Source organism: Amblyomma mixtum, chromosome 5 (assembly GCF_055824585.1).
Source record: "Amblyomma mixtum isolate Tamu chromosome 5, ASM5582458v1, whole genome shotgun sequence".
Lineage (NCBI taxonomy): Eukaryota > Metazoa > Arthropoda > Arachnida > Ixodida > Ixodidae > Amblyomma > Amblyomma mixtum.
In genome coordinates this window covers 55,161,513-55,188,156 of record NC_143016.1, presented here as the reverse complement: position 1 = coordinate 55,188,156, position 26,644 = coordinate 55,161,513, and the positions used below count along the sequence as shown (strand labels likewise).

The window sequence follows — 26,644 nt, the reverse complement described above, 5'->3', positions numbered from 1 at the left end:
AACGGAGCTATCTTCTTGTACGGCGTAAACTTTAGTTTTTATTAGCGAGTCTTTTCCACGATCGGTTCAGGACTCTTTTGGTTTTTTCATTGCAAATTTAGCTACTTACTGTTTATTAGTGTCCTACGTAGTAAAAATAAAGGTTCACTTAAGTCCCTTTACGTGCGGAAATGCCAAAGAATTTTGAGTTCCGTGGCCTGCTCTGTTTATCTTATTTATTTATTTATTTATTTATTTATTTATTTATTTATTTATTTATTTATTTATTTATTTATTTATTTAAGTACCCTAAGGACCCGGCTGGGCATTACATGGGGGAGAGCAGATAAAAAAATTGCGCAAGGATTCACTTCCTACATAATACAAATATAGGAAAAACAAGAATGAAGGAACAAAGCGCGAATGATCAAATTTGGCCGGTGTTCGACATCGTGGGCACGGCGCAGTGTGCAATAAACAAAAAAAAAATAATATGTACACGTACAAGGCAAAGCACAGGTACAAGGCGGCAAGTTCAAACAGACTGTAATGCTGCGCCTGATTCAATAAATGTTAGTAATGATTAACGGAAAGATGATGGTTCGTTAACAGCCACAATGCTACCAGGTAAAGCATTCCACTAAATAAATGTAAATTGGTTTTTGAGGAAAGGAAATGGCGCAGTAACTGTCTCACATATCCCGGTGGACACCTGAACCGCGCCGTAAGGGAAGGGAGGAAGGTGGGAGTGAAAGAAGAAAGAGAGAAAGAGGTGCCGTAGTGGAGGTCTCCGGAATAATTTCGACCACCTGGGGATCTTTAACGTGCACTGACATCGCACAGCACACGGGCGCCTCTTGCGTTTCGCCTCCATCGAAACGCGGCCGCCGCGGTCGGGTTCGAACCCGGGTACTCCGGCTCGGTAGACGAGCGCCTTACCACTGAGCCACCGCGGCACTCCCTTATAGCCAAAACTAATGGGGAATTCTGATACTTCTTTGTGCGGGCAAAATTGTTTGAATTTTAAGCGTACGATCGGAACGAGGTGATATGTGATGTGCTGCTTGGATGTGCCTGCGTACGAAAGATGGATGGTTATAGTAGAGGAAGCGGAACAACGATAGGTGGAAGAATTTAATGTAATTATTCATTGATGAAAATTATTTAACCAGTCAATTAGTTGTAAGTACTAATCAAATAGTTTAAATTGTAATTAATCGTTAATAATTAGTCATAGATTAATTATTGATCGCTTAAATAGTTTCTTAGTTATCAATCCATTATTATTATTATTATTATTATTATTATTATTATTATTATTATTATTATTATTATTATTATTATTATTATTATTATTATTATTATTGTTATTATTATTTTGGTCGCTCAGTTCTGGAGGGATTGCTAGTAAATCACCAACTTTGTGCATTCCTCGGACGAATTAGCGAAATTAACTGCATTATTATTTAATTAATTATTTTATTTAGTAATTCTGTCGTTTAAACTTTCCATTCAATCATTGTTAATTATTACAAATCATAATTACACTCTTACTGGATGACCGACAACTCATGAAGACACGCTATGTCCACAATTCTGTCCACAGCCCGTGGTGACACATGCTGTCCACACTACTCATGAGGCAAGAAAAAATTACGAGGAACTTTAGCGGCTACAGTTGTGAAAGGCGAAAGCCTCAGTGCTGCATTCTGCTACGCGATTGTTCACTGCATATTTTGTTGGTGCATTAATTAACTGCCAATTAATGACGCTTAAGCTTCGCCTTTAGGAGTGGAACGCACCAGCGTGTTGTAGCGCTGCCACGGAGTCCAAGGAACGCCTCCATCCCATCGGCGCGATGCGTTGCCCTTTGAACGCAACGCTTTTTGAGGAAAGGAAATGGGGCTGTAGGTCTCTGTCATCTCGGTGGACACCTGAGCCGCACCATACAGGAAGGGAGGAAGTGTGAGTGAAAGAAGAAAGAGGGGCCGTAATGAAGAAAATGAAAATTGTACTTGAGGAAAGGAAATTACGCAGTAACTGTCTCACATATCTCAGTAGACACTAGTCGAAAATTGTATTTGAGGAAAGGAAGTTGCGCAGGAACTGCCTCACATATTTCGGTGGACACCCGTCAAAATTCGCGCGCGGTGACGTCACGACCATTTGGACCAATCTGAAACGCGGACAAATACGCCTTGCTCGTTGGTAAATTGGTATTTGAGGAAAGGAAATGTATCTGTCTCTCATATCTCGGTGGACACCTAAACCTCGCCGTAACGGGAAGGGAGGAAGATGGGAGTGAACGAAGACACCGTATTCACTAGACGCACCTTTGTTCATTCCAAACCATCGAGCTGGCATGGCCGAACAATAAAGAAAAAAAAAAGCTGGCATGGCCGAGTGGTAGCGTGCTCGTCTCGCACTCCGGAGACCGGGGTTCGATTCTCAAGCTCGGCAAATTTCCTACTCAGTTTTATTTATTTATGTGGTCTGGCTAGAAAGGTTAACTAGGCTAATTGGTTAAGTAAGCAATTAACTAAACTCAGTCAAAGTTACTTGGAGCATCACTATACGATCCCTTTAATTGGTTGCATAGTTAGTAGCCAAAGTACAATTGGCCCCGTTTGAAATTCGCGCACTGTGACGTGACGACCGTTTCGACCAACTGAAAAGCGTGACATTTTTCACATTAATAAGCCCCAGTATCCTTGGCAAGTGTTTTCTTTCATAAAAAGCGTCCGAAATCAAGTGCGAGCAACATGCACGATCCACGTAAATGAGCTAACCGAATGTAAAGAACAAGTAAGGACCTAAATCGGTTTGCTTATTCAGACTCAGGCTGAGGGCCGCAGAATGGAAAGGCGGCATTTGCTCTCCTCGGCAAAGCGTACGCACCAAACGGACCACACGTTTCTGACAGCACATTTCAATCCTTGGTCAGCCTCGTTTAAAGGTCAGGCACGTGTGAATGTCGAGTACGAGGAAGACAGAAAACAGGCGGACGGGGAACGTGAAAGTTCGTTCGTTCTTCCCGACCTGCTGAACAAAGCTCGCTCTAGTATCTTCGCACTAGTGTGAACGCCACTTCGAACAGCATGCGCTCCAGTTCCCGATGCGCATACATTGTCGGCTCGCGCTGCATGCGGGAGCTAAAGACCCTCAGAGAAGGCCGCCCACATGATCCACTCACAAATAAAGCGCGTGGCAGAGACGTCTTCTTCTACCCGCTTCTTCCTTTTCTTTTCTTTCTTCCTGACGAGAACAATGAGAAAAGCTGAGCTGCGGTCTTGTTTAAGTGTGACGGTGTTTGCACAACGCTTTGCACGACGCGCTGCGCCGGCTACCACTGCGCATTCGCACTTGACGCTCCGCGCTAGAAAAAAGTGGGTCGCGGTAGCGGACCGAAAAACGCTGTGCACGAAAACATCCTCGCGTCTCCACACAGCGGAGTGAAAGAAACCAGTCCCATTGCGCGCCAACATATGCATCTTCACAGGAAAAGTTAAAACATACATCGCGCCTCTGGCTTTGTCGGGCATCATTCGGGACCGAACAAGACGCGTGTGCCGAAAACGTTGCGACCGCGACTTCGAAGGAGAGGAGGGGGGAGGAGTGCGGGCGGAATGGCCGGACATCTCTCCTCTTGTAGACTGTGCTCGTGGAGGGGGGGGGGGGGGGGGGGGGTGGCACCGGCGTTTTTCTTATTTGTCCCGGAGCGTGGACAAGACGCACGGCCCACCGCTACCGCCGACCTCGCCGGAGAGTCGTGCGGAGCGTCGTAATAAGAGCTCGTTTGGGCTGAATTGACGGGGCGGCGGGAGACGTTAATCGAGGCACGGAGAGCCACCTCCTCAACCCCCCCCCCTCTCCACTGCTGCCCGCGCTGCGTCGCCCTCTCTATGCGTCCTCCAGGGAACGCTGCGCGCGGCAGCGGCGTTGTTTTAGGCCGCTCTGTGTGTCACACGTGTGTGCCCCACCGAACGCTTCCTTCTTTTGCAGTTTTCCTCATCTACCCTTTCCTTCCCTAGTATATATATTTTTGTTTTCCTGGAACCTGCCACTAACCCAGCCGTGCGGGTTCCTTGCGTCACGAAATGTCCGTGAGGCCCGCTACTTTCTCGTTCATTCTGTTTTGTAGGTTTCAGCGAAGTAGCCCTTGTGGGCTGTCTCCTCCGCAGCTCCTCCGAGCGGCAAAAGCCTTAATTGGATCTAGGCGGAGACAGGGAGTTTATTTGGGGGCGAGACAGGGAGGTTTTCTTTTGGTGCGAGTGCGTTTTTCGGTAGTGGGGAAAGCGAAGAGATTAGAGATGGGCGGTGATGGTGACGGCCGCTGAAGTGCGCGCGTGGCCACAGAGCAAGGACTTTTCTTGGAGCAGTACTGAAGTGGAACTTGGCTCCAGCTGTAGCGGGTTTACGAAGAAAAAAATTGCGAAAAAAAAAACAAGAAAAGCGAGAAAAAAGACAAAACCAGATAGGTTGAACATCGAACGATCAAAAAGCTACAGCTCTATAAACCCTTGGCGGCCACAAGCCCTTAATTCATGGGGTAACGTTTCTTAAACAAAGGGCGCGATCTTAATAAAGGTGAGATTTTTATTTGCGCTTACCGGGAATTCCTTAACTCATTTCTTCTCCGAGCCTGTTTCGTAGTGCTCGGGTATTTTCATCGTTTATTTCTGCTAAATAATTGACAACTAGTTGTTTTCTTCTTAGAGAAAAAAGCTCGTTTTTCTTTTAAATAATTTTTTTCACACAGTATTTTTTGTTGCGTTCTGTGCCCCTCTTTATTTATTGTTTTAGTTGTCAATACGTCTGAATAGCTTGCTAAGGAGAGCATCATCTCAAATTTTTATTTCGAATTTTTTTTCTTAAATTCCCGTGACAATTTTGGGATTACTGCAGGAGTCTCTCATTTACAGAGAACAATTTGCGAGCCCCTGTCCGAATCATGAAAAAAGTCCCTCGGATGACTCAATCTGATAATACAGAGATAAAGAAATGTTGCTCACTTAGGATGCGCAAACCCGGTCATCTATGGGCATTCCAAACCTGTTATATATCTGTGGGTGCAGCTAGATTCACTAGAAGTTACGTGAACCACTAGAAGTGAATGCAGAGAAAAAGTGCAAAAGGAACGAATACTGTCACATAACGGAAGAGAGGCATAGAGAAAAAAGTAGTCCGTTTCGAGTGAAACAGGAATCAAACTTTGCGCTTTCTTTATGTTGCTTTCAATAGGAGTTGATAAAAATAGCCCAATTAACGAAGCAGCCTTTGATGCTTTGTGCGTGTTACGTGGACCACGCAGTGCGTCTGAGCACACAATACAGCATTAATTGCTGTTAGGCAATGTAATACCTCTTTGTGCGCCGAATTCGTTCCTGTGGAGGTCATCGGCAATTTAAGCGATTTGCGATTGCGTTTCGGTCATAGACAGGCATCCCGCATCCTCCTCTCGTAGTTGCTTAAAAACTGTGCGGCCGCTCCACGCCGACGACGTAGCACGACGCCTTAACCACCGCATCCTTCCAGGTATCACTCTGGTGTGCCCCTGATTTCTTCGCACTTATTCGCATCACAACATTCTTCATCGCATAAAAGGTACTGACCAAAGTAATATTGCTGCTTTGTGTCATTGCAGGTCTGTTATACAGTGTCTTGTTATTTTGCTGATGAACAAGATCACTTTGGGAGCTACTGATAGACTACATCTGCACTACCTTTGGAATCATCCAGATCGACCGAAAGAAAGACAACTGTCATAAAACGCTTGACAGTGCGCCACTGCGTTCCCACTTGCTACCAGTTTTGTGGCGTCTTCGGCCTGAGGGAGGGCGCTACCTGCTTGTGCGTGCTACGGAGGCTGCCTTGTACTTCTTAGTTTAACCGAAGTCAGTTTTTCTAACAATTTCAAACGCAGTGCGTTGTGCGCTCATGTCTCGTGCTAGTGTCTTCTCTAATCGTTCGCCAACATGAAGTAGCAAGCCGTTTCTGTGAACATGCTTCGCTTTTAAGCCTACTGTTCAAGTAGCCATCAGTCGCCAAATTTGTCTCTCTCCCGATATCATCGATGACACCGTTTTCGTGCTGTTTGCTCTAAAAAACTGTACATAATTTCGGACTTCATCGCGATCTTCTTGAGACCGTTCGACAAGCGAAGGATGCACGGAAAGACCGCATGCTTCCGATGGGTGTCATGATTAATATGAAATATGGAAATATGAATTTATGTTTTCTAATATAAATTCACATCAACACGTCAAACTCTCAGTTCTCTGGTTTTTGTTTTTTAATCCTCATAGGCTCTGTACAATGTCCTAGCCATGTTATAAACAATCCTGCCAACCTCGTCCATATACGCGTCGCCGGGTCGGAGTGATGTCATGACATGACAAGTGCAGCAACGTTGCCGCAGAACTTCATCTTGTTCCTGTTTTTTATTCTGAAGCAGAGCTCTGGTTAACTTCTTTTCTTTTGAATTTCCTTTCACACAATCGAACCTTCAATTAGTACGCAGCTCAACAGCGTATACAACTTGAAAACAGGTCCGTGCCTACCTTTCGCCATGGGTGACATCATGAGGAAGTTGACGCACGCTGCTCCGTGGCCGTGTCCGAGTATTGTGACATTGCGGTTGTCGCCCCCGAAGACGTCGATGTTCTCGTGTATCCAGTGCAGCGCCGCGATCTGGTCCAGAAGCCCGTTGTTGGCTCGAGAGGCACCGTCCATGGCCGGAAGGAATCCTGCGTTGTCGATTCACCGTGAACATATGGTGTACTCGAAGCGCCCACGAGCTCACATCAATCATGCTAGTGAAGTTCGTGCGAACCGCTGTATGTTACAGCAGCAGCTGTTAAGTTTTTCATCGATAACATGAAATTGAAAGTTGTTTGTTGTCTTTTTACAAAAGGCCAGCCTCGGGCTTGCGAATATGGCTGAGATGACAGTGTACACCTAATTAAATCAATCTTCACGCAGAACTGAGGGGAGGTTCAGAGCAAGATAGCGAAAGCACAGTGTACGTTTCCCGTAGTATGGCATGCGCGTAGGCTATGTGAACGGACGGAAGCAAGAGGTGGAAGCACAGGGCCGCGCTTATTGGAGGTCAACGGCAGAGGTCTTTGTCCTTCAGTGGACGTCAGTGAACGGATGATGACAATGAAGAGCTTACTGCTCGCTTCCAAACAACCTCAGCATACACGTACGCCTTATTGGTGCTGCTAACTAAAGCCGTACTCCACTGGGTAGTTTAGGCTGACTGTCCCTTCCAAACAGTGCAAGGACGGCGCAAAGGAAAGTAAAGGGGAAGACGAAAGAAACAAGTGTGTGGTTTTAAACCTCTCGTTTCGAAAAAAAAAAAAAAAATTCCCCGACCCTGCGGTTTCATCTCGACAAACAATCTAGCGCAACGCAAGGAAAACTCAGCGAAGGCCTCGCGATAAAGAGATCGAAAGGAACAATGGGAGCTCGCAGCAGGACGCAAACTGCTGCGGAGCAGTTCCCACTGCAAATCGAGCCACCGCAGAAACGCACACGGAGGAGCCGCAGCAGCAGCGGCAGCAAACGAAGCCGGCAAATCCAGACAAGCGGTTTCTTCGGAACAGTCAGCCGGGCGAGCTCTGAAATCGCCTTAGCCTCTCGGCGAACTCCTTCCCGAAAAACCACCGTCGCTGCACAGCCGATGTGTGGTAGTGCGGCGCAGGGAATGGGGGAGGCGGGGGGTGGGGGGGGTGGGGGACAGAAAGAGAAAACGGAGCAGTTGTGAGTGTGTGCGTGCGTGTGTACGTGCGTGTCTGACTGTGTGCGGGGACTAAGGACGTTGGTATGAGCAGTAAGCTTCCGCCAGCGAGCTAGGCAGTGCCGGAGCCTCGACGTCGGAAACACGGCAATGGCGGCGTCGTTCGTTTTTTTCCCCTCCCGTTCCTCCGTACTCCCCAGGGTTAAGCCGGCAAAAGAAGAAATCGGGATAACAAGGAGGAGGAGGAGAGTAATAAAGCTCGGCGAGACGGAGGAAGAGGAGGGTCGGCGCGGAGCGTTTACGACTGGCGCTCCACCCTAAATCAAAGCAAGGAGCCGCTGTGGCCGCCTCGCGATGTGAGCGGCTTTGATGCCGAGCGAGCTGCGGGATGGGGCGATGCCGGGCCTCGGCTAAGCGCGGCCTCCTTAGCTGCTACGGCGTGCCGGTAGTTTGTTGCACCACCGGTGGCGGCGGTGGCCGTCTCCTCACTCCCCCCACTTTCTCCCGTTCTTGCTGCTGCTGCCGCCGCCTCTTCCGATGCTTATAACCTCCGCGCGAACGCCTCCCCCCTCCGCGAAGCGAGGAATCTCTCGCAGGCCAGTCTTATAGCGTGCTGCCTAGTTTCGCGCCGAAGAAAGTACCGAACACCGAGTGGCGGCGGCGGCAGAGATTACATGATAATGGATGTAGCGTCCTCGTATCGCGCGGCAGCTGCGACCGCACTTGTGTTCACGCTTTGCTTCCGTACGACTTGTTCTCCTCTTTATCACGGGACACGGGCTAAGTTTTTCGCCCGGCTTTTCTTTTAGCGAGTTATCTTTCTCACCGGCGCAACTATCCCTGTCTCTTGATCTTGCTGTATACCTCAGGGGTTTCACGCTTGGGGAATCAAGTTTTGAGCGCCTTGCTTTTGAACCGCTTGATTGAAATGCCCCTTCGAACAGCCGCTGTCTCGACGAACTCTAATTTACGCTTTCTCATTATCTGCCTAAGCCCGGAGAGAAGAGTTGTTTGAAAACTAACGCCCCCTTTTAAGCGCTTAGAATTAGCTCGATGCTGGCGCCTTTTTTTTTTTCGTTATTTCAATCTTAAAACACTTGCGCTAGTCGTGGTTAAAAAAAAGTTTGAAAGAGATGTTGGCACGTGCCCTAGATTGTAATAAACGAGTGTTCTGAGTGTACCTTAACGTCTGAATATTTATTTGCTTAATATTTAATCTATAGGTACTCCTAAATTTTACATGCTCATACAGGAGTGGGTCACTGTTGATTTTTAATTTTTCGCTCCTCCAAATCGAAAGTTTAGAGGAGACGGGCAAGAGTAGTCGGTATGAAAGTGAATATGATTTATTGACGCAGTTGTTGAAGTTGACGCTGAACAAAGCAGGAACACTGCCTTTTGTTTTTACTCACCCCCTCCCCTTTGCCAAGCAAAGATTACTAATGAACGCCCTAACTGCTGCAGATTCGCGAAACGTATATTTTTGCTCTATTTAAAAGTAGAGATGAGCAGAAAAAAACATAATACGAAAATTAAAGCGCCTGAGCTTATTAATTCGCTTTAAAGTTGGGACATCTGCGAAATGAATCGTTTTTATTCCTTTATGATTTTTTTTACCCAGTTAGTAGAGCTGCATGGACATATTGCGGCGCGCTAAGAAAGAAATTTCTTTATTTTAATATTTCTTCTCTAGCCTCTTGCAAGACGATCAAGGGCCTGCCTTGTTATTGGCCGGAAAAAATAACGAAGAAATTCGATAGGAACGACGAACAGGGAAACACTTACTTATTAAGCCAACGGTGAGTACAACATGAAAGAAGGTTCGTGAAGGCAAAGGCTGTAGAAAAGCCGCTAAGAAAAACAAATTGACCAACCTGTCAAATTCTCTAGCAGAGCATATTAATCTTTGTTGCGAGCATTAGATAGTAGAAACAAACTCTAGACAACACAGCAAAGAAAATCTAAAAACCGCAAGTAAGGTCATGGTTGCGCTGTACCAGCCGCGGAAAAAAAAGGCAAACAGCACGACAAGTGGATAAAAGGCTTTCAGAAAAGCATGACAAGCCTCTAGAGAAGCCTTGAGCCAGTAGGACGTCCAGTGTTGCTGTTTCGACAAGCGGCTTCTTGTGCCGATGTCAATGAATAACGTCAGGCAGAAATCCGAGCACCGAGTCCATTCCATGATATATGGCCCCACCATTTCAGCGGTTTTCGAGCGATATACCGACTGAAGGACGCGTCGTTCTGCGGGCATAGGAAGCTGTGTATGGCAGGAACAAAATGCGGAGCCGATCTGGACGTGTCCTTTCGCATTCCGCATTTAAAGGTTTGCAATGCTTTTTTTCGCAAACAAAATTTGGCGAGAGAGCCTTCAAGGACACCGTTTGATGAAGATTTCACGTTTTGGATACAGTAAGCACACTGTGGGACCAAACCAAGCTCAGCCGGTCACTATTGTTTGTTTCTGTGGTAAAATTTTACTTCAGACGGTACAACCGAAGCCAGTCGGATCACTAGTGTTGCAATGCTCAGCAGTGGTGCGCCGAAATCAACAGCACCACGAGAACTCTAGGAAGAATTCTGCTTTGACAACAATGCGACTTCTGTACTTAGCTGCAGCTTCTGCGAATGTAGTACTGCTGGTAGGACTGGAAAAAAAAAAAAAGCCTCTTCGTTGAATCTGTTGTTACATGCATAAGGAACGAGGCAGCGCAATACAGCCATAAAACAGCTGGCGGATGCAAAGACTTGCCACGCCTAACTGTTCGAGTGTAACGTAAATAATTTGGTCAAGCTGAGGCTCAGCGTAATGCAAATTTAGTTGTTATGAGCAAGTCAAGATTACAATATAAGAACGGGGACGGAAGATGAAGCAAGAAAAAAAGAGGGCGGGATTGAAGATTTGGACTGACCTAAAAGTATGTGGCGACGCACTTACCGAGAATGCCGAGCCTGTAGTTGATGGTGACAACGACCACGTTGCCGTAGCTGGCTAACACGGAACCATCGTAGGCGTTTCCCGAGTTCCACTCGTACGACTCGCCGTGGATGAACATGATGACAGGAAGCTTGGTGGGGTCACGTGCCACTGCATCGAGGAACAGAAGAATGCAATATCCGGTTATTACGGGTTGGGTAGGTGTAACAAGGCAACTACTGTTATCAACTTGCGATGAAAATAAGCCGATTATTTGATTACATTATCGTCAGGTGGTATTGGAGCTTACAGTACATAGCATAACCGTGGAGGCTGAGATGCTTTACCGGTGAGCAGCAATGACGTGTTCGTGCTAGTTTTAAGCTCAACAGGTCAGATGGTGCGCGAAACTGCAACGGCGTTAGCGCAGGATACTGACGTTAATCCAATATGCATCTACGCTCATACCTCTTCACTACGCTAAACGATCTATTGTCAGGTCGGAAAAGCACTGAAACCGCAGTGCCGCCGTCAAAGTTAATAACTGCCCTACGCATTCAGCTATTATGAGCTGACTTTTTGCCTTTTCAAAACATTGCCCCCCCCCCCCCCCCTCTTCTGTTGAAGCACGTGTTCTTTGTTTGTGACACGCGTTTTCACAGACAAAAGCGTTGCCTCAGAGCCAGCAGCACTCGGTAGCAGTCAAGGCTATACTAGAGCGAAATGCTCACATATGACAACTTTTACACGGTTCAAACAAATAATATTGGACAGAGTTAAAAATAAAAGGATCATGGAGCAATTTAGTTTCTCTGCAAGACTGGAGCATAAATTTTAAACGAAAAGAGGGATATACTATTCTTCACGACGTGGTGTGCAAAACTTTCTTCTTGCATTAGGGAGAGCGACCTTGACTGGCGCGATGTTTTTCTTTTATTCTGACATATGACCGAGAAGCCACTTTTCACATGCTTTGTCATGTCAATGGCAACAAGGCAATATTTCACAAGGACGCTGTTTGCGGGATTGGCCTGAACTGAGAGAACCCACCATGATATAGAGTAATCATGTACTTTAAGAGGACAAGAGAAATGTATAACATCTTCCCTCCAGTGTGTTACATTCAACTTTTGTAGAATCGCAAAGTAATGTAGTAAGTAATCGCAAAGTAGAATACCCGCCTCTATAGGCGGGGAGCATACCCTGGACGACTTTCTCGAGACGTTGCAAAAGGCATATCGTGCTTGACGGATGACTGTAGGTTAATAAATATCAGCGCGTGGTTCATGTTCAAATATTTATACACTAAGCTTAAGCAGACAGAAATGCGTGAACAGCGAGACATAGAACCCGAGGCAGTAACACATAATTTATTTATTTTCGCAGCGCACAACTTTCACCGTGGGCGGACGAAAAATTCCTGTTACGGCAGTAAGGCAATGGTGTCAGTGGGTGCATTTAAAGTGTGAATAATCTGCATGAAAAGCGAATCCATATGAAATGATGTCACGGGCAGCGTCGGCGCTGAGTCCTCGGTACGGACAGAATCTGCGGACGAATATCCTGTACATCGACAATGCTTTTGCAGCCTACTTCTTGCATAATGGCTTATAATGCTAAAAAAGTACTCGTCGGCTTAATCGACTCACACTTCGCGCAAAAAAACACAAGCTAGTGGGGGCGACGTTGTGAGATGTAACCTTTCTGGGCAACGTACAAGTTTTGCTCACGCAGAAAATTAGAGTTCGTAATACGGGCTCCGCACTTGACCTAGACATTAAAAAAAAAAGTTTTCTTTTGTTGTGCGAGGGGTCTCTTGTGCCTCTGTGCGCAGGAAATCTTGCGCACCGCATTTTGTATTCTAGGTGTGGCTAGCCAAGTTAGTGTATTGCATAAAACTGCTTCACAACGTCTGCGCCCACACAGCGTACATTAACCACAGAACAGCGACCAGGCGGTCTCCCCATGTAAAACCATTGCAAACATTTCTCAGTTTCTTGCGACATTTAAAATGAAGAAGAAAGGGTGTCTAGTGAACGACGGCAGCGTCGATGACATAAAAATGGCTGTGACCTTAACTCATAGTATTCCTGTCGAAGACATGCAGGAAGCTCAGGTTGAACTTTTCTAAAAAAAAGACTAAAGAGCACATAATAGAGGGTTTCAACGAAATCTTCGACTTTGTCTTTGTGAACTTAGTGACTCGTATGAATCTCTAGACGTCAATAATTTAAAAAGCCATTTTTGTTCGTAATTAGCACTTGTGTGTTAATTCCCACGAATAACTCTAAGCCATAGCACTTCAGATGTTTTAGACTGTTTTAAAGCTGTTGTTTTTTGAAAACCCTCCTTTTTATACGCAGGAGGCGTGTTTTCCGAGCATAATTCCGGTGATCCTCCGGCGGTACGCAGTAGTGTTCTTCCAAGCCAAACGCATTCTTTTAGCCTTCATACCAGGTGCTTCTGCTACGGGCGTGGATCTGAACAACAACGAGCATTGGTGGTCCGTACCGTTGACGCCGCACAGGGGGCGCGCGGTTGCGTTGATTATGGACGAGGCAGTAAAGTGCGTTCACTGCTCGTGCAGCCGAGTCGAGAAGTGCGCAAGAGAACGGGGGGGAGTGGAGGAGGGGGAGTGCAGGAGAACGAGAGAGAGAGAGAGAGCATAGGTGGCGTAAGCAGCGGCAGCATCAAAAAATACCGTCGGCAGCTCCTGCCTCCTTTGCTGCGAGCGCTATCCTCGTTGATTATGCATGCCGACGCGACCAACGTCCACGAGAAGAGCAGTCGCCGCGGTCGGCTCCGGTGGTGAAGAAAGCAAAGCGAGCGGATGGACGGCGGGGGGCCTCGAGGGACGACGAGCAAGCAGCTGTGTTCGATGCCCTCCTTCCGTTCCCACATCGTCTTTTGGTTGCGCGCGCAATCTGTGTTCGCGAAAGCGAGTTCCACTACGTATGCATGGCGCCACGGCGGGGGCCGCCAATTGCCGCCGCCGCCGCACCCGCTTCTCCTCTTTCTCCTCCCGATGGCGCTTTCCTGTGTTAGGCCTTCGTTTTATCATTTCTCGCTCTTTCTTTCTCTCTTCGCCTTATCTGTCTACACACTATTGTTGGCCCCGGTCGCGTGGGCCCCATAGAAGAAACGGCGGAAAAAGCTTCGCCCTCGCGGGGCAGGTCCTGGCCGTGTTTGCCGAAGACAGAAAGAGCGCTTGCGCGCACACCTTCATTCGCCCTGTTTCACATTTTCTCGTTTCGTAGTAACAGCGCTTTAAAGCAATTGCGAAAGAAAACAGATTGGAAAGCAAGTTCAGAAATAGGAAACAAATAGGAATAAGTCCGTCAGGTACCAACGCACTAAAGGGTAGAGTCCTTTTGTGTGATCTGTTGTCTTCGTAATAACCTGCTGCATACCAGAACTTCAAAGTTATCAGAGAAATGAAAGGCCCGAAAAAAAAAAACTCGATTAATTTGTAAATGTTAAAGTATGCGCAAATGTCCGTAGGACACACAAAAGAAACAGGGCTGTTCTATGTCTCCAAACTAAAAATTTTCTTAGACAGATTCAAAATTACCTATGTCAAGCCCTTTTTCGGTGCAGCAGATTGAGAACTCGGTCCGTTTAAGTCGGCTCTTAAATTTCTCTGAAACGTCGTTGAAATTTCCTTTTCACCAAATTTACCACACTTATTCTCCGATGAGGAAAAAATTCTCAGAATGCAACGTCAATGAAATCAATGTAAATATCTGATTTCATTGATGTTCCATTCTGAGAATGTAAATATCTGAGTGCCATATATGACATGTCCCTGATGATCACCCTCCAATACTCTCTCTCATATATGACATGATAACATGCCTTTTCATTAGCAGCACTTTATCACACGTTATGTCTACGTTTTTAGTTTACTGAGAGAAAAAATTCGGCACACTTCAGACTGCTTACCTGGGAGGATGCGAAAGCATTAAAGGGCCGAATCTTGTTACGTTGCAGATTGACCATGATTCATGACTATGACCAAGAGGCATGACTATGCATACTTTGCACAAACTCAGTACTCCTTACATTACATTACCTGGTAAGTGCGGAGTCAGGCTACATTGCAGAAGTGCTAAGTCATGCGTCATGACTGCGCGACTTGTTAAGTGCATAGTCATGCTACGTTGCATAATGATTCGGTGTCATGACTGAGCATATTTTGCACAAACTCTATCCACCTTCATTACGTTGCTTGCAAAGTGCTGTGTCATACGTTGCAGAATGACTATGATTACGAGTCATGACTTTCGTAGGTCATAGTACGTTACGTTACACCATTCATGACTACACATGTTCGCTTACATGTTGTGACATCATACACCGGTGTTCTGACATCATCTAGATTTCTTGCCATGGATGGCGACACACTACGGACGGCTGCTTTTTCAAATGGGGCATATTATGTTTTCGTGTTATTACATTAATGAAATTATTTTCAACAGACGATGCCCAAAGTGTACCCGATCTAAATGATATCGTACTGAGAATTTTTATCCTCTCTTGCCAAAAATAGTAAGAGAAAACCAGGAATGCGTATTTCTCGATGGATGCACGACAAACATTCTCATGCTTCTGTGTCTCCTTGTTTCAAAATTGAGCCTTCTGACAAAGTTTGCCTGCGATGCTTTAGAGCTCTTCAAATGCCCAAACAAGCTGTCGTTCCTAAAAATTCTAGGACTGCATGAAACTTCTTTCTATACTATATGGTAGCACAGTGCTCGCATAACAATTGGTGGCAGACACGTACTGGTACTGCGTAGACCTAAACGATTTTTCCCGTGCTTGCTTATGTTCGTACGCATATTGTTTTTATTTTAAGGTTACACCACTTAGTAAAGGAAGTCTAACCAACTAGGTGAGTCATTTTTTGATTTAATCTATGTGATACGTCCTTCAAATTATTTTAAACTGACCATTTTTGTCGACGCATTTTCTTTCACGCCCACGACACGAAAAGTGGCCCATGAAGTGTCGAGGGAGAAGCTGTTGTATGGCTGCAACTTACTGAACACAGTAAATTCCGCCAGCGTAGTTTATTTTATTTGTCTTCATCTTAATAGTTGCCAAGAGATTAAATATTCGTCCCCGTCTCAAAAACATAATGTAAAGTTATTTTTTTAGTGCGTAATACGAAGGTTTTGAGGTGGCGTTGCACACCTACTTCGATGAAGAAGCATAGCCTGCTAATTAAACACTATCGACAGTGGTGAATAACTTTCACATTGAATAACGTGTTTATCTTGCCTTTTTTTTCTGTATCCGGATTCCGCGGTGCCTTGATCGTTTAATGTATTGCGCCTGAGTTGGGCCTGAAGTTCGCTCCCCTTTCTGCCGCACGTGTCAAACTCTCAACTGCTGACCGAGGGAGAGGTGTGGAGACCGGAGACGCCTTAAGCCAAATCTCCGGAAAATTCGCCTTGGTCCCACGCACCGGCCCACTCGTAGAAAGCGCGAGAGGTGGCAGAGGGCGAGGGAACTAACGTGTTTGTGTGTCCCAGCAGCGGCTAGGATCCGGAGGAGTATGGCGCGGACGTCGAAAGAAGGGGGCCGTCCCGCGTTCTCCATCAACGCCGCCGGAGCCCGGCAGGCTGGGACGCGTCGTTTCGGCGAGCAGCCATTGTGTTGACCGCCCAGAACTCTTCGATTCATCATCGGAGCAACCGACATGGCGGCGCCACGTTGCGGTCGCCTCCTCCCGCGAGCACACCGCGTCACGCAATCCTAGCGCCGTGCCGCGAGCGAGCGAGCCAGCTTTCTTCGCCAGGGGGGCATGCGGAAGGAAGGAGGACGGGGAGGAGCGAGTCTTCCGTCAGCCGCAGCCAGGGGCTACGCGCTGTTAGGAGCCGCTCGCGCCAGGGACGACGCGTCCATTTGTCAGATGTCCGCACGCGGGGGGGCTTGGCTCTCGGCTTATGGCTTCATCAGGTTCGTCTCCGTGCCTAACTGGTGGTGGGGGCTGCCGTCGGTCGCTGCAGGCGCGCCGGCGGCGGTGCTGCTCTGGGATCCTCGTCTCGTTTCAATGGCGTCGTCGTCTTTGGGCAAGACTGATAGCGAGAGGTCAGGGGGACGCAGGGGCCCAGGAGGTGCCGTGGCGAGAAGCGGGAAGCCAGGTTGCAACGACACGATGGGGCAACGACCCTCGTCGCCGACGTGTCGCCGTGCCCAAGTGCGCGTCAAATGCCTCCGGCTGGGGATTTTTGTTGGCTTTCTTTTCTTGTGCTACAGTCATAACCCCCTCCCTTTTTCTTTGTTTAACGCTTCGCCTGTGAGTCGCGACCGTACGTGTGGAAGATACGTGCTTCGAAAGCAGACAGTATGGCTAATGAAAGTGGTGGTAACAGACCCTTTTTAGAGAATGAAGGTGGGAAGATGATCGGGTAAAAGCAGCTTGAGGGTGCGGTGGCAACAAAGGGTGGCAGGCATGTAGGAAGCAATGGATGGTCGTGAGGCGTCAACGTACGAAACGTTAAGCCCGGGAAGTGACACGTCCTTTGATGACTAGTTTAGGAAAAGAATGACCAAGTATGAAGAAAAACATTATTGACCAGAAAGACTACTGAAAGGTCTCTGCGTTATCGAAGTTTAAAGCACAGAGTTCGCTGCATTTTAAGTCGGCAAAGTGACTTAGCATGCTGATATATCGATTGCTTAAACCGGCACAAACAGCAAATCGTCACTGTTTACTCAGGCACATAAGGTTATTTCAAGCTTCATGGTTCGAGTTTGCAATCGTTCAAATTACGCTGGAGAAGTGCTCGTGGCTCGTTTGCTTGTATGATGCTTTGAACTCATGAGAGTACCAAATCATGGTCCGTTACAGTTGTAGTCTATCGTTTACCAACATGAGAGACTTTTCAGGTTAAAAGCTAACAGTCTGCGAAGCGGTATAATGATTTCGTCTGAAACACAAGCCTGTAGGCTGGCGTGGTAAGGTGATTTTTCTACAACAAACAGAAGCCAGCAACGAAGCCAAAGTCCTTTTGCGCTCGCCGGGTCAACAGAGCACCCGAGAGAGAGAGAGAGAGAGAGAGAGGGAGAGAGAGAGAGAGAGAGAGAGAGAGAGAGAGAGAGAGAGAGAGAGAGAGAAAGAGAGAGAGCACTCGAGTTCCTTGTTTACCGTGCTTCCGGTGTTGTTCCATGCACTTCGGCAGTAGCCGGAAGTCGCTTTCTCAATCCAGTGTAAAGGCCGCACTGCTGGGCTGCTTCTCAAGCAGTTTCGCATTAACAGACTCGAAGTTAAACAATAATTTTTTTTGTAATTTTTTTGAAGGAAAGTACAGGACGCCTCTTTAAAATCCATTCAACCCTAAGGGCAAAGTGTTAACGTCAGTGAAATACCAGGGACATTGAAAGAATAAAAGCTCACGCTCATGCAAATGATTTTGGTGGTCAGATACTTAGTGAAATACATCTATAGAGGTGGTCTTTGTAAGTATTTGACTCAAGTCTGAAAGCTCTGCGCGGACTCTGTGCATTAAAAACAATTTTTAAAATTGGTACTTGCGGTAGCTCGCAACTGATTAAGGCGACACCTCACGGCGCGTTCATAGCCATTGCCATGCTGATGAAGTCAGTGGCAAACTGGACAAGCTTTAACTTTGGGCTCGCCCAGGTGGCCTGGGCGGGATGGGGCTATATGGGAAGCGTAAGGGGTGTAGTTCAGACCTGTTATATGAATTCTTTTCCTGGTACATCGGCATGTATGAGCTGACGGGAGAAAAAGCATCATTTTTAACACGCGATATATTCGGAGTTAATGAAGCTAGCTTATAAAATTTTGTTGTGCGGTGACGAGAGACGGAATACCGATCGCTCATGCGCCTTTTATAGCCCCATTAAATGTCATTTCATGTTACATTTGAAGCGTTGGATATTATTTGTACAACTATTATGAAAGAACCATGAATAAAGTGATCTGCTACGAAAATTTCATCAATGATAAGATAATAAAAACAGGTAGTGATTGTACTATTTGGTTTTAGAGTACGTTCACGTTAATGTGACTCTGAGGAGTATGTTAAGGTCCAACTGCACCAAAAAGCTTTAACGCAATTTCACGTTCATTTTTGATTCGACTATTCTATTCTTGGTTATGTGACACGCCCTCTAGAAACTATTAGTGCAAAATTTACAAGCCCACTCAAGGAATTTTCCTCTTAATTATTACAGCGTCTATAATTGTCTGCTTTTGTCTACAGATGTAATTATTAGAGATGTCTACCTTCGATGTATGGAGAGAAAACAGGACAAAGCACCTTTGAATTTTGCTCTGCAGCATCAATATTGTTTGATGCTCCCCTTGGTACTTGCCTTGGAACACACCATATAAAGATGGGAAGACGCACGAGGCTATCGCCTATCAAGTCCAATTCTTACATGTGGTCACTTGTGGAAATTATTTTTGTCAATTTTGTTGTGTTGCATTTGACAACACTGCCCTCTTTCTCTCGCGCACACAACGTCTGGTAGCGCTTATCAGTGGACGTTTTTGCAGTAAATGGGTTATGCCCACACTCAAAAAAACTTTTTTTTTTAAAGTTGCCTGTAAAGCGTGCTCTACAGCAAGTTTGACTGTACTGCGGCGAAGCACCACTAAGCTACAAAGGAGACGAGGACTTTTAATTTTGGACTTCGCGCTAGCACGCACACACAGAAGAGCCCATGCCCACAAACGCGCTCACACATGCACACGCATGTAATATACTATGTAATATACTAACTGTGTTGACAGTGATGGTTGCTAAGTCAACACAAGGAAATTTTATTTGACTTTTTCTAATTTTTGTGACTTGGAGCAATACTGTCTTGAGCAATCGCGTCACAGTGTGCCGAAACAGGGCCACCACGTAGTTTTATAGCTTTCTTTCAGCCTAGCCCCAGGAAAGGTCAGAGGATCAGAGAGAACCCATTATTCGACTATGATTGAGTCAGAGCTCCTTCTTAGAAATCGAAGCAGGTTATTGGTTCGATAAAAGGGTGGCGAGGGCCTGAAGGAGTACTACCCAAAACAAAGAAAACAAAGGGAAATACCCCCCCCCCCCCCCCCCCCCCCTGCCTGGCGAAGAATAGCTGAGAAAAAGTCAACATTGCAAAAACCTTTCTCGATGCTTTCGTAAGAAACGAAAACAGCGCCGCTCTGACGTCCCATTTGCTGTCCACGGGCTAGAGTCACCTAATCACTCGTCGAAACAGGTCCCCGAGAGAAAGGCACCAATGGCAGCAACGACACAGTCTGGACAGCCGGGCTGCGGAGCTTTTGCCAGCACCGTCAGCGAATGGTACCAGCGGCAACGGCGACAGCGGCGGCCTGGTGACCCGATTCCTCTTTATCTGAGATCTGGACGACGCGGGGGGATGCGACTTCAGAGGCGCCCAGGGCCGCGCTATACCTAGGAAGCAGCGCCTTCAAATGGAAACATATGGCGGCTCCAAGTCGCCGCTCCCTACGAGATCGCAGCGTCGCCCGGATGTGCAGCGGCGGATAAGGTGCGGGATGAAAGACAACAACTACGAAAAGAGAAGCGAGATGGACCCACACTAAAAAAATAAATGAAACGAAAATTCCCCAGTGGAACTGGTCGTGCTGGCGGCCGTTGAATGAAAAGGTACGCGAGGATGTGGGGTCTTCTATACGTATACCCTATGTCTTTTATTTGGCTGAGCTGCGTGTGCGTGCGTGTGTGTGCGTGTGTGTCACACACGGCGTTCACACCCCCTTCCCGAAGGCGCCTCGAAGCAGCGGTCCGTGATGGATAGCTACATTTGTCGGAAGTCCCCGAAGCGATTTATTTCCGCGAATTTAATAACGGCCTGGAGAAGCGTCGGGAGCTCAGACGCTCTCGCGCCCGCGTGCGCGCGTGGGCCTCCGTGTCATCTTCTTCGTTTTGCGTTTTTTGGTGGTTCTTACTTTCGTGATCCTTACTCTGTTTGGATTTTCCCCCCTTTATTTTGATCGCTGTCGCTTGTCCATTGCGAGATAGTTATGTAGCTTTTCGCTCTCGCGTCCAATATTTACGTTGTTCCGGAAGGAAGGCTGTTATTGGAAGAAAACGAGAAAAATCGTTGCGACGAGGTGAGCGGCGTGTCGAAGTGTCTGTTTACACCGACAGCACGGGTTGTTATTTTTTTCTCCCATCTACTTCGCGGCGAGTAATTTTCGCCTGAAAACAACTGGCCATGGAGACAGCATGTTCATTTATTTAGCGCCACGAACCTCAACCATAGACATAATAAATATGGCACGGCTACTGTTCATGCGGGAGTATCTAATTTTATTTCTATAGGCGTCAGGCGAATCTAACAGACACTTTTCTTCAACTTTCCGCGCTCTTCGTCTTCCAACTATAACTTATTACCTGTCCCTGTACAGACTGATGCGCTCCTCTAATACCCTATAAGGCAGAGTTTCAGTGCGTTCACTATTAAATCTGTTTTTCCTACTTCATTTAAACGTTTTCTATCGGAAAAACATTCTGGTTAGCTACAGCGACACCTAAGCAAACAGCGTAAACGAACAGACGACCGTAACAGGAAGGGACGTTTCACGATACGGTGTCTTCGAAAACGTACAGCAGAGCTAATTATTTGTACTAATGCCTTATTCTGCGATGGTAGAGAGGGCGAGCTTGTCTTTGTGAAATAGTAGAGTTCTTCGCGCGCAAAGCGTAATGATTTGATTTGTTGTTTACGAAGACGGCTACAGCGCTGCAACCCGCTGCTATGTTTTTGACCCTCTCCAAATACGTAAACAGTCTGACGAGCCGCCGACCACAGCTTCTTGTCGTACTATGCCTACAGCGTGACAGCGTCTTAGAACGGCAATGCCTTCTCATTACGCGCAATTGGACTTACTGAAACGCGTTCCAATCTACATTCCTAATCACGCGGCACTAAAGACGAACGTCACAGTATTCCTCTGCAGGATGCCGCAGCACAGCTGTGCGGACCCTTCTGCAAACAACTCTGTTGATCCGCCGCGGCGGACAGGGACAGAACGCGCCTCCATACGACGTGAAAGGAAGTGGAGGATGTGGGAAAGGGGAAAGGGGGTAGGGGGAGAGCAGGAGCTCACCGTCACGCTTTCTGCACTGGCGACTCGCTCGACGCTGTCAGTGGAGAGCGACTGCACGTCTCAGAGCTGAGAAAGGAGGAAAGGCGGCAGGGAAAGCGGTGTGTGAAAAGCGTGGCTCCCAACGAGCAGCCCCGGCTAAAGCAAGCAGTGGCGGAGAGAGAAGAGAGAGAGAGAGTGAGTGAGAGAGAGAGAGCATAGATGGCAGTTGCGAGGAGGAAGAGGAGGCACACTCCGGCCGCGCATTTTCCTCGCTCCAATCAGGTCCATCAAAGACTCACGCCATGCAGCACAATCGCTCTAATTAATGCTCGTTTGCGCGGCCTGCGGATGGGACGGCCGAAGAGGGCCCGGAAACGTTCCGGGTGAGGAGGAACAGCAAAGAGGGCAGGGGTTGCGGAAGAAGGATGGAGCGCCCCCTACAACGCCCGGAAGAAGAAACATCGAGCGAGCAGAGTGAACGGAAAGAGAAAAGAAAGAGAGGTGAAGGAAGCCCACAGTAGGGGCTAGCCGGGGAAAGAGCGAGCGACGCGGGGTAGACTTTGTGAGGAGAAGTGGCGAAAAAGCCTACGACGCGCGATAGCGGTCTGGTGCTCACGCGCGCTCGCGCACGCGCCGACAATTTGCGATGCTTTGCTGAGCAGTGCGCAATTAATTACCCCCGCGGCGGGGGTGTCACGGCACGCTTGGGGAAACTTGCGCCGACGGATGGCGCTGCAACTGCCTGCGTGCGCGTACGTGCGTTCGTGCGTGCGTGCATGCGGGTGCGTGGTATGGCGCTTGCGTGCGCCCTGCGGCCACCAGAGTGCGCGTATTCATCTCGACACTCTCGCGTTGGTACCACTGCTTTGCTTGGTGTTGGCGGCGACTTTTTGCGGAACGTGAACGTCGGCGTCGGCAACAACCCCCTTCCCCTCGCACCTCTCCTCGAACGCCGAGGTTTTTTCTTTCTGCTTTCTTTATTGTTTTTCTTTCGGCGCCCCCCGGCTTTTCTGTCGCAGCCGCCAACGTGACCTCGAAGCTTCCCGCAGGCTGGCGGCGTGCGTACGTGTTGTACGCGGTAGGCACGCGTTCTTCGTTCCTTCTGGCGTGTAGGACAACGTGTAGACAAGCCACTCGATTGGAATTCCTCTCGCGTGGGTGGGAAAGCTAGGCGCGCGTTGTTGGTGATGACGCGGTTCTTTGCCTCTCCACACGCGACTTAGGGTAGAAGTAGGGTTCGGAGAAAGCGCACTGATGCGGAACAGGACAGAATTGCGCGGCAGTAACGAAAAAGTTAAACAGCCGTCTTTGTGGTCTAATGGTATATATTGGGGCAAGGACATATATGCAGAAATATATATGCGGAATCATATATGCGGAAAGAATAAGAAAGGTTGACAATGCGGACGAAAGAATTTCGTAACTGAAGGCGACAAAATATTGGACCTAATTCTTGCGTTCGTTTAAAGTTTAGGACGATAACCTCGGCCGCAAAACATGCTGCTTCAAAGACAGCCTTTTTCATGCTGTTTTAAACTGCATATCAGACGTAGTTTTCTTTAAAAAAAACTAACAAAAAGTTATCACAAAGAAATAAGTGAAATCTGCAGTATGAGCTTGAGAAAGTTATATTTAAGGGAGTTCTGCGAGCAACGGAAGAGAATTAATATAGGGGGCGATGAGTGGTAACATTAAGGGACAGAAAGGGAGCAGCTCGAATTAGAGGTGGTGGTGGTGGTGTGACACTTTTTATTAACAGCCTTTATGTTAGGCGTTCAATAGGTCCTGGGCCAAGGTGACGAGGGCGCGTTGCAGGTTCAGGTCCCGGGAGACAAGCCAGATGGGTCACGGTGGGGGTGGCGGGAAAGGATAGGCGGGGGACTGGAAGGGTGCGTGGCACTGTGTAAGGCAGTGTTCTATGTCTGCATGTGTGTGGACAGTTTGGGCTCTGAGGTGTTGAAGTGTGCAGGTACAGATAAAGTTTGGCTGGTGTACGTAGGAGATTAAACTGTGTTCGGCGAAGAATGCGAGCTTCAGGGATCGATAAGGATGGGTGTGGTGGCGGTAAATCAGCTAAGTCCAATTTTTGCTGCGTGTAGTATTCGTCGACAGTGCGTTTGTAAGCCCTGACCGCCTGCTCCGTTGGTGGGCTCGTCCATGGTATCCCCGGCGCCCGGTATATAGTTTCGCAGGCAAGCTGGTGAGCCAGCTCATTGCCGGGGATGCCCATTTGACCAGAGATCCACCGAAGGGTCACCGGTCGTGGGCTTAATGCTAAGAGGGTGGCATCTAAGGCCGATCGGGTAGGGAAAGGGAGGGCTGTTTCATGGAAGGCACGCAGAGCTGCCTGCGAGTCTGTATAGACAATGTATTGGGGGGCGGGGGATAGGGTGGCAAAGTGTGTGATGGCATCGGCGATCCCGTGTATTTCTAGGGCGAGCGTGGAGGGTGGAGAGGTGTATGGACCGGTTGTGTGAGTGCTGATTGTAGAGAGGCAAGGGTGGAGGAAGAAGGCTGCTGTGGAGTCCGCGGTTTCCGTGAGAGAATACGCTCACTGGAAGATAAGCACATCTTCCACTGACCTCCAATTAGCCCTGTCCTGCGACGTCTGTGGCCAACCTATCCAGGCAAACTTTTTAATCTGATCTGCGTACCTGAACCTCTACCGCCTTCTTCTGCAGTTTAGGTGCCCTTGGAAACCACTCTTCCTTACCCTAAGGGACCATGGGTAACCTTCTATCTTCACTAAATGCCCTTCCTAATTCTATTTCTTCCTTTTGGCTTCTGGCAGGATACAAGTAACTCAACGTACGCCGTTTGGAGGTAAGGAGCGAATAGTTCAATGTTTTTATAAAAACGTGTCTCCACACAGGCACCAGAACTGCCGTTTACACAGATTTGTAACGTTATAACAGTATTGCATTCACTTATCACTGCGCAATATTTCATGTGTTTGTAGTTTGGGGCTTTCTTTGATAGTAAATGCGCTAAATGGACACTTCGAAGGGAGTGGAATCATCTTATAATGCTTTCTGTTGGAGAAAATCACCTATTGTAGAAATATCTTCGTGCTCTTATTCACGAAGATGTGGTCACTGCAATACTGCTGGAGCTTTTGTAACTCTTAATGCTAACGACATTAAATCGGCGCTTCTGATGACATCAGCTTCTTCATCGTGGTTGTATTCTGCATCATAGCGCTTAGAACGCTCGCATCCTGCATGCATATGTAATACTTCTGGGTAGTAGTACTGTATTAAAGGCGAGCGCAGGGCAGCTAAAAAGTAACTGTTTGGTTGTGTCAATTAATTCTGCATGAATATTCAAGGCTTCAGAAACAGAAGCAGCGGCAATACAATGATAATGCTGCTTCTCATATGCTAATTTATGAAAACGGTTACGAACGAGAAAAAATTATCGCACGCACGAAAGAAACGGGAAGCTTGAGACATGATTTTATCAGTGCTTTATCTTCTTGCTATGTATTCACTCCTACGTAGGTGAAGTGCTCGCATGATCCCTACAAGACATGAACGGCATCTTCTATATATAGACTACGCACTGGTGCCTCTTCCGAGCTAGAGTAACGCGCCCCAGGGCCCACGCAGCGAATCGTGTAGCCCCGTGGCCGCATTCCCTGTTGCGCGTCGCGGTACGCGAGCGACGTGCCGGCCGCTGCATTTTTAGAGCGCCTCCTTTCGTCGCGTTATTTTTTACCGCCCATTTTTTTCAAACTGAACCAGTGACTGAAGCATCGCCGAAACACATTTACGCTACCCACCTATGTCCTGCTTTCAAGGCTGAGATAAAAAAAATGCACAAAGAGGAAAGCGTAAGCTAAGACGGGAAACGAGAGGGGCTATACCAGTCGAGAGGAGCACGTTTATAGCGCATGTATTATGCATGACCCAGCGGCGTTCTTTCGGCTATGCTCGGCATTTTCGCCGGTCAGCGAAGCTCCTTCTCAGCATCCCCGCCCTCCTTGCCTTCTTCGTTTATGCTGCTCGCCAGGGCTCAAAAATTTGTGCTGACCGGAGTTGAGGAACACGCGCATACCAGCCGAACTTGTTGGGTGCCTCGCGGAAGAGGAAGGATTTTGTTCCCCCTGTTTTAGTTTTCTTCTATTCGCCTCCACCGACTCCTAGCCAAGGCCGCTTCTTGGTTTTCAACGCCGTAGAGGGGGCGGAGCTTTTCTCGGCTCATGCAGGTGCCTTCTTGGTTCTGGGACGAAGAAGTGTGTGTTGCAAAGAAGGGGAACTAGGTTGCAGTAAACAGTGAGTAAGCTGAATCGAGAGGCCGCATGTTTGAAAATGTACGGGCTTCTTTGTTGGCTAGCACTTTGTTGGAAGGAGGAAACAACGCGTTCTATACTATTTACTCGCTCGTGAAGACCGCGCCGCGCTTAGCAAATACCGAGCCCAAGGACGCGATTGAGGATTTCAGGTCAGAGGATTAGGACTCTGCCAAGAAAAAGAAAGAAAAAAGACAGGCAAACTGCCTGCCTTTGTGTGTCCGTTTACGTGTTTTTGCTTAAAGGAAGAGCGACAACTCTGCGCGACTCCGACTGGCTAGCGTGTTTCTTTATTGTACTGCATATTTTAGAATGCGTCCGCACAAATCAATATTTAGTGAGCCTACGTTCCCTTCATTGTGAGCAAGGCAGCGACAACGCGTTGGTGAGTACGTTAACATTCACGTGTAGCTTTCAACACTTAACTGAAGGAAAATCTTGAGTTCGTCTCGTACGATGCCAACATCGGTTAAGGGACGAGACAGTTTCGGTGTTTAGTATATGAGCTGATCTGAATGGACCTTGTGATGATGCAGACAACGACGAAAATAACGTGGACACACATCACATCTCATTATCTCTGCATTAATATTTACCGCCCATTCCCCCCTTCAGCCCATGTCGGTCAAC

The 26,644-nt window shown here is 47.6% G+C and overlaps 1 protein-coding gene across 6 annotated transcripts in view; it reads right to left on the bottom strand.

Moving 5' to 3' along the window:
* LOC149342205 (neuroligin-4, Y-linked-like) overlaps nt 1-26,644 on the bottom strand; it is a 346,207-nt gene that overhangs the window by 65,703 nt on the left and 253,860 nt on the right. For all 6 annotated transcript variants that reach the window (XM_089544495.1, XM_089544492.1, XM_089544494.1 and 3 more), the window contains 2 exons: nt 10,659-10,808; nt 6,540-6,725 (listed from right to left, as the gene is read on the bottom strand). In XM_089544495.1, coding sequence (XP_089400621.1) covers nt 6,540-6,725; nt 10,659-10,808 — 336 coding nt within the window. The remainder of the gene's footprint in view (nt 1-6,539; nt 6,726-10,658; nt 10,809-26,644) is intronic.